The 12,319-nt window shown below is 45.3% G+C and overlaps 1 protein-coding gene across 1 annotated transcript in view; it reads right to left on the reverse strand.

Moving 5' to 3' along the window:
• Positions 1-2,904: 2,904 nt before the first annotated feature.
• Positions 2,905-12,319, reverse strand: part of RHOJ (ras homolog family member J) — a 67,235-nt gene continuing 57,820 nt past the window's right edge. The window contains exons 3-5 of the mRNA XM_077820577.1: positions 7,624-7,788; positions 4,808-4,903; positions 2,905-3,051 (exon numbers count right to left, since the gene is read on the reverse strand). Of these exons, the coding sequence (XP_077676703.1) occupies positions 2,905-3,051; positions 4,808-4,903; positions 7,624-7,788 (408 nt within the window). The remainder of the gene's footprint in view (positions 3,052-4,807; positions 4,904-7,623; positions 7,789-12,319) is intronic.

The following is a 12,319-nucleotide window of genomic DNA, read 5'->3' on the forward strand; positions in this document are numbered from 1 at the left end:
AAGGTTAGGCTTGACAAAGCCCTGGCTGGGATGATTTAGTTGGGGATTGGTCCTGCTTTGAGCAGGGGGTTGGACTAGATGACGACCTTAGGTCCCTTCCCACCCTGGTATTCTATGAATCTATGATATGTACCCCAGGTGTAAGGTACACACCAGATTTTCTTTAGCATCTCTGACTTACTGCAACTTCATTTTCAGTCATGTCCACGGACAGTGACACAATGTTTATCACAATTAGATTGTGCAATAATTAAGGTTAAGATTCTGTCATGGGTATTTTTACTAAAAGTCAGGGACAGGCCATGGGCAATAAACAAAAATTCATGGAAGCCCGTGACCTGTCCCTGACTTTTACAAAAAATACCCTGCAGAGGCGGGATGGGAGACAACAATCAGTTCTGCTGGGGGCTGACCTCAGGCCTCTGCTCTGGCCCTGCTGCTGCTCCTGCGGCAGGGGCTGACAGCTGGAGCTTCAGCCCCAGTGGGGCTGACTCAACCCTGGCCATTGCTTCAGCCCTGGGGCCGCTGCTTTGGCGGCCCTGGGGCTGACTGCTGCTCCAGCCCTGCCCTGGAAGAAGTCCCGGAGGTCCTGGAAAGTCATGGTATCAGTGACCTCCATGACAGAATCATATCCTTAGCAATAATATAGCAAAAGACACTTATTTACCAATTACCATGGCTAACCATCCCTTGTCTTGGAGATAATGGGTGACCTGTACTGATATAAATGTTTGGCTTCTGATCCTGCTCCTATTAGAGTCAATGGCAAAGCTTAAATTAGTGTCCATAGGATCGTGGGCCCTTGAATTCTAAGTGAGTTGCATTTACTAAAACAGAAATTGCTTCATTTACCCTTAAGTTACAGCCAGTACGTTCTAGCCATGCACTTTCCACTGATTTTAATGGGTGCCGTGCAGCTGGAATTCAGAGCAAGGCTTTTACAATGCAATGACAACGATCTCATATCGGAAAACCTTCTATAAATATCTGTGTAGTAAAGGATACTGTCATCATCACTGAAGTCAGTGGGAGTTTTGTCTTTGATTTGCAATGAATGTGGGATTGAACCTTATATCTATGGTGTTGCTTACTTTGGGCCGAATACTACAGTCCTTACTCAAAATCCCACTGAAGTCCATGGGAGTTTTGCCTGAGTAAGGACTGTAGGATTGGTTCCCTAATCTCCCGTTAATGGCAGAGGCTTTCTAGCTGCCCCTCTATAGACACAAGCACTGTACAGTGCATCCAAAGAGGAGAATGCTAGCTGTTCCAAAAAACCGGTGGGTAAATTAATACTTGTGCTAGTACTTTGCTGGTGGGAGAGGGTGCAATTCCATACTAGGTCTGGAAACACTGACTCTTGCAGTTGCTTTTTTCAGGGAGTTCCTTTATAGGTCTAGAAACATGGATTTGCTGGCATTGTAATTGTATGCCTTGGAGAGGTACAATCAGAAATGAAATCCATAACAAGACAGCTACATAGGCATCTCCAAGGCACCTGTAGGCAGATGTAAGTAATAAGACACCCTCACAGTTCACCACCGAGTGTCTGTGGTATAACAGCATCTTGCTGTGATGCGCAAAACAACAGGCTCCCTGGAGAAGCCTTAGCAAAAAGGCACAGTTTATTCAACAGCAAAGAGTGCTTATTGTCAGCTTTCATTCCCTTGAGGTTCAGGCTTCCTGTCTCCGTATTACATGCTGCAGCACATCATCCTGCATATTGTCTGAAAGAAAGTTCCTGAGTAGTCTACCCACATTATACCTTAACTGCTATTTGCAATAATGAACATGGAAGACACAGACAAAGCAATGAATAGCAAATAGAGGACTACAGTAAACAGACGTGTTTAAAAGTCCGCTCAAATGAATACCTTTACACAAGATCATTTCTAAAAAACTATTTCAAATAATGCAACTGGATCATTATAAAGCACTTCAAATCAGCGTGACTTTGGCTAGTTTGTTTTTGTTTTCATCCGCTGGGTGAGATGTGGAAATGCACCCAATCTGTAGGTTAAATTTATAATACTCATGGCAATGCAACACCTCCCTGCTTTTTTCATGTCAGTCACAAGATTTTTTGGTGATCTGATCACTTTGTTTCTGCAAATTAATGCTACAGTTTTTCACTTGCACTGTTCTCCCTCACCCAGCTTCTGAAAACCTCCTGGCCCAGCCTGGACATATTCTGTATAAAATAGAGATATTTGTCATTTCTTGTAGTAAAAAGAACATTTCTTCAATCTGGAGGTAAATACTGATCCATTTTGATGGCTTGATGCTGTAACATGAGTTAAATAGCTGGGAATTGGAGTCACTACTGCTTTGCTTTCATGTCATTTTAAACAAACTAAAGTAGATCCTGAAATTAGTGAGTATCTTATAAAGAAAAGTAATTTGAAAGTATATCCTATAGATAACGTCTATGATTACATATTAAACTCCTAATGATTTCTCTGTGCTTTCAATCCATTCATATTCAATTCTTAAGTATTATAAATTTATACTTTTGATCAATTCCTGCTTAAGGCCACAAATGAAGTTTTTCTTGGTGGTTTTACAGTGTCTTTAAAGTTTTCAACACAGCACCCTAACCCTAACCCTAACCTGATTCAGAGTCAGCCATTAGCAGACATCCTGTTTTATACTGGCTCAGTGCATACGAGCATAGTGTGGGAACAGGCTGCCTACAGTTCTATAGGGTTAGGAAAGCAAATAGACATTAGCTGGCTAACATGTTACAGCCTGAGGTTTCACAACATTGAGGAATCCTATATGGTTTAATCGGACTCCTTTCTGGTCATGTTCCCCATTTCAGTTTGTGTGTGACACTCATTGCCATTCTAACCTGGGGGGTTTAGTTGAACAATAGCACTGTCCTGCTTTGCTTTTCAAGTGACTTCATACAACTGTACAGCAGCTGTGGCATGTCACGCAGCGTTTCTTCTTTTTCTTAGGGTGAAAAATGGTGAGGATTGCTTCATCGAAGACTGTTTTAAGGCCTTTCTGTGTCAGGGCTGAACATTCCAAATAACACTGCGCTCCAATCTGAAACAGGAGACAAAGAGAGAGAGGGGTATCATAAATACACAGTTTGGAGAAGAAGACAATAGGACATGTTTATGACCTACAGATCCTGTTGTCCTCAAGTGCACATAACTCCCTGATATGGAGTGAGCCATGCCTTTAAAATGGGTTAAAGTCCTAGCTCTACCTTGGGCCTGGCTTCCTCTCTGATCATGGGACTACCACAAGGCCTTGTGGGACAGGAATTGAGAATAGATGCCAGGGCACTGTCTCAGTACAGAAGGAGAAGTGGAGGGAGCAACAGTCTGCCGGTGGGGCTGGCCAGGAAGAGGAAGCGCCATGTATGCCGGCTGAGATTTTGTAGGAATTCTTTCACTGCATAGGGGTTCCTCTGAACAGAAGAAGCTGGATCTCCTGGGTTTCCAGGAGGCATTGCATGGATCTCAGAGTTTCCAGGAGGCATTGGCTCGGGTGCTCCCTGGCAGTGTGGTTGAGTCACTTAACATAACTATCCTTAGCTCCCCTTCCATGCTCTTGGCCTACCCTATCAAACTCCACAGAGATGAAGCCATTGCAGAGGCGCGTCTACAGGCTCAGGGTGATTGACAGGGGCATGCCACTGAGTCAAAAATATCCTCCTGTTCTGTGGGCACTTGCACACATGCAGAGTGGACCTTGAGCCTGCCCATGGAAATGAATTTGGATAAATGCAATTCCTCCTGCTTTTAAGCTCTGCTTGGCCTTTTAGAACCCTCTGACTAAATATCAGCATAACCAATATGTGCAGTGACTAGTTGGAACGTGCTCGTGTCTGAATGCAGATGCTGCTGGCATTGACGTACGTACGTATTTCATGTTCATTTCTCCATCCCTTCTCCTTACCCAGAGCAATTATACATTATGAACTGAAAAGAAGATCCCATAAAATAGAGGGCTATGGGTCTGAGTCTCATTTACAGTAAGGCCCCTGTACGTAGCTGTGTAAAGTGGCCTCAAGTGTCTAAATGAGAATCAGGCCGGATGTGTTTGTATGGGAGTGACTAAGAGTAGAATTTGTCCCATCATGATTAGCCCATGTAGCACCAGAGAGAATACATTTGAGCTTGTTATTTTAGACGAGCTTTTGTATCCATCTCCTATATGTGAGTCTTAGCTAAAAAGCTGGATCCAAACACACTGAAACTTTGGGAGAGCTCCAGTCCAGATGAGAACTTTCCAGCTCATTCCCATCTCTGCAGCCTAAATGCAGCTTCTGTAGGTTACGATTCATTTTTTTTTTCCAGTGACTAATGTTACTCTGCCAAACACAGATGTAACATTTTCTCCCAGGAGAATCATAGAATGTCTTTATAGGTTAATATAAATGAATAACATCCACAATATACAGTTTGTTTTAACAGGATGTGTAAAACAACCTGTTATGTATCCATTTTGTTATGACCAAATAAGGTAAAATGTTGCAGTGGCTGATCCTAAATCAAACCTAAAAACATTAGATGTTTCATTACATTCAGATGTCTCATGTATGGAGTATGCTTGTTATATACCAGAGATTTATTAGTGGGATTGCAGAACAATCAAGGTAAGACTAGAGACAGGCTTAAAGGTGCAAAATCCAGTGTGTTTGGAGCTGAAGTTTTAGTTTGGGCCCAAGTTAGTGAAAATGGAGGAAAAAATGAAAGCATTGGATTTGAGTGAAATATACAGAAACTAAAGTTATGGCCAAACTATCCTGCAGCCTGGGTCCTAACAAAAGAGTCATGCAAAACAACGATACCTCTTTAGCCAGCTTCACTCCATGTTCGTAAGTGAGGGGTTTCTCCTTCATATAAAGTAGTCGAGCCAAAGTTTTGGGATCATCACGAAGATCAATCTAGCAGTAAAACGCACACACACAGTGATAAATACAACATTCCTGTGGATGCGTTGTCTCCACAGCCCCATGCTAGAATGAATATTTCAAGGACACCCCCATTTATCCCCTATTAGAGAGACCTTTTTTTAAAAAAAAAAGTGGTTCATAATGTATTTCTCTCTCTCTCTCTCACTGTGTGTGTGTACGTGCATGTGGCCTCAATGTCTCCATTCTAGTTTCTGGTGAAAGCAGAAAAGAGAGAAAACAAGATATTGTGTAAGAGTCTTATAGGATTAATTCTATCTATTAGAGCTGTTTGGGAATTTTCCATCAATGTTTTTGGATGGAAAATGCAATTTCTGCAAAACTGAAATTTTCCTGAGGAAAATGTTGATTTTGCAGATTTTGTTTTGATTCTCCGTTAAAATTAAGTATTTAGTTCTGGGTCAGTTTGCCCCAAGTGAAACATTTTGGTTTGTTGAACTGAAACAAAACATTTAATTGTGGGTCACTTTTATATTAATCTCTGACTGCCTCAACTGCAGTTGTTGTTTTTTTTTAAAGAGAATATGAGTTTTTACGCCATAGTACAGATGGACTAAGTAGCATACTGATTGTCCAGTGAAATGCTATTCTGCAAAACTGCCTCCAAAAGATCTTGGTATAAAGGATCGAACGTATTTCTAACTCACCATTATTTGCAGCACCCTTTTAGAAGTTTGAAAAATGTTTTCCTCATTTGGCAAACCTTGATTTTTCTCCAAATATTTTGATAGGCTATACAAAATTTTTATATTTTTATACACCTTCAGCTCCCACCAAAGGGTGTTCAGTGCTTCTCAGGAGATGCTTGGCACCTTGCAGGATTAGACCCTCCACAAAGAGTGTGTGTGTGTGAGAGCTAGCTGTTGCTGCAGAACTGGCCTAGCTGAATCTCATAAATGTTTTGGCAACAGAGTGATTGATTTTAAAAACACAGCTCTGCAGAATGTATTCACCTTCATGTGACCATTTGACAGTAGGTCAGAGCTTATGCTTACGCCATTTAGCAGGAGGGACCCTCTGAGTTGGGGATGTCCGATGGAGGAAGGTTACGACAACCAAAAATACAGGTCTGAACTGGTGGTCATGTGCCTACTACTCTGCTCCGCAGCTTGAGAGTGAATAACAATAATAATTGTTCTGGGTTGGTTCAGTCTCTTTCTCCCAAGAAGGGGAGATCCTTCCTTTGGGAGAGATGTTAAACCTCATGCTTCAGGGCCTAAGTCTATCTCCAACTAGTAGGGATCAGGTGTGGTGTCTATCTCCACAGGTGTCTATCTCCAACTATTAGGGACTGAATGTGGTGGGTAGATTATCCCACATCTGTGTCATGGCCCACAGGGCTCAAACCCAGAGCCACAGGATTCACAGGAGCAGTCATGCTTCAACCCTCCTCTTGGTAGCCTGCTGACAGTTGCTTACCCAGGACCCATGAGGCCCAGCCCCAGTTTGAGGATCCTCCTCTGAGGTCCTATTGGTGGAGCCACAGAGCAGCCGATTGGCCTGCTGACCCTACTTAAGCCAGCAACAGGAACAGGAAGCTGTCTGAACAACTGGAATCCAGCTGCTCTGGACTGTGTGCTTCCTGCTCCCGTGGGTTGGCTTCCTGGCATCCTGACCTGGCTTAGCTCCTGACCTCTGACTTGTGGTTCTGATCTCTGGTTTGTCTCCTGCCTCTGACACCCTGGTATCCTGACCCAGCTGACTCTTGGCTCCTGACTGAGACTCTGGCTCTGATCACTAGGTCTGGCTGCCCATGCCAATCTGCTTACTCTGTAGTTCTTACACCTTTCTCTGAAACAACTGGTGCTGGCCACTGTCAGAGACAGGATACTGGACTGGATGGATCATGGGTCGTATGAACTCTGACAATCCCTAGGTAAACAATGGGGGAAGAAAGCGCTCTCAGCAGGGTTGGCTGGTCTTGAGGGAGCTGCGTTGGCTCTAAAGAGTTTGTTAATCCTCGTTGGCTCAAGGAAGGCTATTCAGGGGGTGAACTTTGGGGGATGTAATATGGGAATGGCTCCCCCACTCCAGAAAAATATAATGAATTTAAAGCTCCGTTAAAATCACAGTGATATTGAGAAGCCCCTAACACAGAATATGGGTACACTGGAGTGTAATTTCCTGCATGGGTAGACATAGGAGTGGTAGCTCTGATCAAGCTAGTACATGGGAAATAGAAGTGCAGCCGAGGCAGTGTGAGTAGTGAGGCGGACTCGCCAGCCTAAGTATGTATCTCGGGGTTCAGATGGGATTGTATTTGAGTTGCTAGCCCATACTGCTGCTTGTGCTGCTATTTTAATGTGTTGGCTCGATCGGAGCTTGTCTGGGTATGTCTTCTTGACCTGGGAATTATACCTCCTGCTCCAGTGTAGACATACCCACAGAGTGACCATTCAGAGGGTTGGGCAACTAGATGCATTATGCTTGCATGGGGCTTGGGGAAGCCTGCTTGTTTCAGTTCATGTGAGTTGCAGCCCCTGAGTTTTGCTCTGAGTTGCAAGTTTGGTATCCGGTCTGCCAGAATGGAAGCAGGTGTGTGCAGAACAGCAGAGTTTTCAGGGGACCCCGGGAATGCAGTCAAACCTCAATCCGGGTAAGTGCCAGCTGGCTTTGAGGTTTCACAAGGCCCGCCTGGCTGTAGAGTTCCAGACCCCTTGTGCTGGCCAATAGGCTTCCCAGTTAGTAGCTACCTGTGTTCCTATGAGCACATAAGGCACATGCGGCATGCTGACTTTCAGTTCAGGCACCCACTCTTCCTGGACATTGTGGTAAGAGGCAGGGTTCACCACAGAAAAACAGATCAAGAAGACATCCGTGTTGGGATAGGAGAGGGGTCTCAGCTGATTGTAGTCCTCCTGTCAGAGAGCAAAGGCAGGTGTTAGCAATGGGTCACACAGGCTGCGTAACCACACATCTGCAAGCACTTTATGAGTTGCCCAACATTGTCACTGAATGTCAGTAAGTGCTGATAAATTCCAGGGGGTAGAATGACCACTGCAAAGGGGCGGCAGAGGTATCCCACAGCTGGGTCAGTCTCTGAACCCCCTTTTACCTGGGCTTTGCGCAGACAGGTAGCAGGGTGGGTATTCTGTTTTCATAGTGACTCCAGTGTACAAGGGAGATAAGATGAACAGGGGCTGCCTGTAATGCCATTGAACACTAAAAGAAAAAATACCTTGGGGTAAAAACAGATCTTTAGGTTGTGCATATTGGCCTCAGCCTTCAATATACCATAATCCCACGAATTATTATTTGACTGCCATTGTCCTTGGTGCCAGATAACATCTCTAGTCTAGAGGACATTCACGCCGTGTGTTTTACAGTAGGTGTTATGTGCAGGGTGTATAAAACCTCATAAATGCTACAGACATCACCATACACAACAAAAATGGACCTTTGGGCTGTTCAGTTACATCACGCTATCTCCAGTGCCACATCAATCAGAATGAGCAACTCTCGTCCTGGAAATGTAGCAGCAGCTTGGATCCAGTTTGTGACTCAAGGTGGTCTGAGATTTCCACAGGCCCCTGTCTTGTGAGAAGAGATGTCACCTTGCCCCCCAGGCTGTGCAGAGAGCAGTGTTCAGTTACCTCAAAGCACAAACATTCCATGTAGTTAGCTGATTTGATAACAGGGAAGCTTGTTAGAAGGACAAATTTGGGTCCCTTCCCAGTCTCGAGAGTTGGATTTTGCAATCCATGCAAAGTAGATCAATGGATCTGGAGTAACAGCATATGGAACCTCACAGGCCCGTTCTTGGACAAGTGAAATTCATATCGGAGATGCTGGGTGGAAGCTAGCATTTCCTAATTTTCCTGCAAGTGGTTCAAAAATTACTTGTAAAGTTACCTGTTTCCCTCACCAAATGTATAAAAACACAGCATGGGAACAAATGATCTCACCCTATGGCAGGGCTGGATTAAGGCACAGGCAATATCAGCCTGTGCCTAGGGCCCCAGCACCTGGAGTCATGTGATTATATCAGAATTTGAGTCATGTAAGTTCTCATGGTTGTGAAGAAAAGCTTGAAAATATGAATTGAATGTAACTGAGGCCGAGATATCTGCCTGGGGGCTTGGCTGCACGTACAACGCTGCAGCTGCACAGCTGCAGTGCTTAGTGAAGACACTACCTGCACCGACAGGAGAGTTTCTCCCGTCCGTGTAGTTAATCTACCTCCCTGAGAGGAGGTAGCTGTGTCCATGGGAGAAGCCCTCCTGTCGACACAGCATTGTCTAGGGAGGGGTTAGGTTGGTTATAACTGCTTAGTTGCTATTGTAGACTAAGCCTTAGTCTGCAGACAGCCTGAAGGAATAGCTCTGAGAGGTGTGAACTGCCCCATGCATCTTGTACCACCCAGACTGAGGGGTCTGCATGGGGCAGGACTGGAGAAGGAGAATGCAGAGGGTCTGATTGACCAGGATATCTCAGCTGCTGCAGTAAGTACTGGGACCCTCCCCGCCCCTCGCAAATACTGCCACTCCTGTCTCTCTGGGTCGGAGAGGGTATCCCTGTTGCTCCCAAGGAGAGGAGGTCCCAGCTGCCATTCTTTGGGTGGTGGAGGCAAAAGGGTCCCATGCTGCTACCCCGTCTCTGGGGTGGGGGGTGGGGAATCTGTCTCTGCCACTCCAGTGGGGGCAGGGCTGCGGGGGGGAGGGGGAGGGGGCTCCCCAGGATATCATCTTGCCTTAATCCAGTCCTGCGCTCCTCCTCAGCCCATGTTGATTGCGTCAGCAAACACAAGGATTCATTACTAGGAGAGCTTGTCAGGCCGTGCTAGGAATTGAATTAACCACCGAGGCATCAACCATGACACTACAGTCAGTGTAGACAAAGACAAGGTGTGTTCACCATCCTGTCAGCCGGTCATGGCTAAACCCTGGCATCAGTAGCTTTTACCCCTGACTATCTGACGTAACATCATGAAGGATGGTCCCTGTCTATGTTGACTGGAAATCTCATGTTTCCTCCGCCCTGCACTTTTTCCATCAAAACTTCATTTTGACAATAATTTTCAGACCAGCTCGTGTCAGAGGGCGTTGTCACTCGTGAATCCTTGTGAGGCCTGACTCTGACTATTCACTCATGTTATTTATCCATGACTTCTCCTCCTGTGTGTGTGTATTATTGGGTGTGTGTGTGTACAGGAGGGTGTTAACTTGTTTCCCTTTCAAAGCCAGAGTAATGGGACTTTGTCAGCCAACCCCAAAGGCATGGAGGAAATCCGCTCCCTCCATTCTGGGCACTGGCTGTGGGGTTGCAGTGCAGCCCTAGTGTGGATGGTGTTAGTCTGTGGGTGTAGTTAGGGGTGGCTGGCCCTCTGGATCACTGCTCAGGATTTTTGAGTCATTGGATTGGCATAGGTGGTGGCTCCAGCAGCTCCTGGCCTAGCTCATACCTGGCAACCCTCATCTGATGTGGTCTTCCCTGGCTCACAGGGAGTAGAGCTAGCTGCAGCACAGAAACCTCAGTGGAAATGTTCTGCTGCACCAGGACTGAAGCCTGGGCCATCTTTAATTAGCTGAAATATTTTCATTATTTATATCACGGGAGTGCCCAAACTGTGCAGGGTCATCCATTGCTCGGTGTGGTGCCGTGTGTCCCTCTGCACCTAGATTGTGAGGCTGTTCCAGGGGTTAGCTACACTGCCAACCCGTCATCTTAAAATGCGCAGGCTTAAGCTTTCCGTGCTGGAGGCTTCCGGTTCAATCCCTGGTATCAGCCAAGATGGTGGCCATCACGTATGCACTGCACCAAGGCAAAGGAAAACAAAGTTTCTATCCTGAAAGATAAAGAGTGGGGTAATGGGCTGCCATGTTCTAGCAGGCTTGGCAGGACGCTGGCTGGCCCAAGTGCTGCTAGTACCCCTTCACCACTGGCTTTTTAAAAAAAAGTATAACCAATCCCCAGCTGCTTCCCTACCTGGTATTATTAACTGACCAATATTTTGTAGGGGTCAAAGCAGATGTGGGTCTCGAGAAGGGATTGATTGGTGAGAAGGAAATGGCCTGTCTTATCAGCTCAGGGAGGACGTTCCGTGTACAGGGATTAGCATGGAAAAAAATGCAAAGACACTTGTGGGAGAATCAGCTAAAGGAGGTCACACCACCGCCGGTGGAGCAGAGAGCATGATGTGACTGACCAGAGACACAGCAGGGATGGACGGACATATGCTTGAGGATGACAAGAAGCTTCCACTTGATACAGTGGAGGGCCGTTATCTGATTAATGGAACAATTAGGTAATCTTGGCAGCTGGGTTTTGTGTGGGATAATGTGAGTGTCAGAGGCTTGGCCTCATGCCAACCGTATTACCTGGTATTTTAACCAGTGAAATCATATACATCCAGAACATTAAAGCTGATGACTTATCCCAGGGTAAACACACTTATCCACAGTCACCATGGGCTGGTACTGGGAGCTGCTTGGCAACTGACTTTTTAAACACTTTTGGTTTATTTGTTCCAAAACAGATCTTTGGGATAACCACAAGGTGGCACCAGATACTCTATGTATCTTTTTTTTATTTGGGACCTTGGAAATCAGTTGGCTAAATATATCTGTTTTAAAAATTCAAGACTTGCCTATTTAGAGGGGTTGAAACTTAGTGTGCTGTTAAAAATCACAGACTAAAAGCTATGAACATTCTGCATAACGGTGACAGGTCCTTTCAGCAGGTTCATTTAATTTGATTTTGCTTGTCACTTTGGAGCTTATGAGGACTGTTCTCATTTTGTAGTTGCAGCATGGGACATTATATAAGCAATAGGTCAGAAGAGAAAGGATATCTACAGCTTACACACAAGGATCTAGTCTCCTATCAATACATACTAGTAGCTCAGGATGACACTGACAAGCATGGGAGTTATGCTTTCATATCAAGGGAACAGTAGATCTAGGGCTTCCATGTTATCCAACTCCCTGGGACCATAGGAATTGCCATACTAGATCAGATTTGTATTCTGAATCTGACAGGGCCCACTATCAGCTGCTCATGGGGCAGGTGGAAGAAAATCTGTAATGAACCATTGGGATCACCTGCCCATTGGCTAGCTTTGGATTGCTGCAGGAAGTCACTGAGGCCAAGAATTTTACAAGATTCAAAAAAGGGATTGGGCATTTAGCTGGATATGGGAAATATCCAGAGTTGTTGTTTTTAATAACAAATTTGGGAAGGGATATTAAAGCTTGTGTGTTGGGGCTTTCGCTGATCTCTAACTATTTGAGATCAGGATTAGACTTTTATGGGGTCTAGAATACCTCACAAGCATCTGGGGCTGGCCACTGTCAGAGGCAGGATCCTGGACTAGACAGATCTTGGGTCTGATCCAGTCTGGCAAGTCCTATGTTCCTGTGCTCCCAGCTGGCCATTGGCTTTGTGCCCTAA

The sequence above is a fragment of the Eretmochelys imbricata genome, chromosome 6 (assembly GCF_965152235.1).
Source record: "Eretmochelys imbricata isolate rEreImb1 chromosome 6, rEreImb1.hap1, whole genome shotgun sequence".
Classification (NCBI taxonomy): domain Eukaryota; kingdom Metazoa; phylum Chordata; order Testudines; family Cheloniidae; genus Eretmochelys; species Eretmochelys imbricata.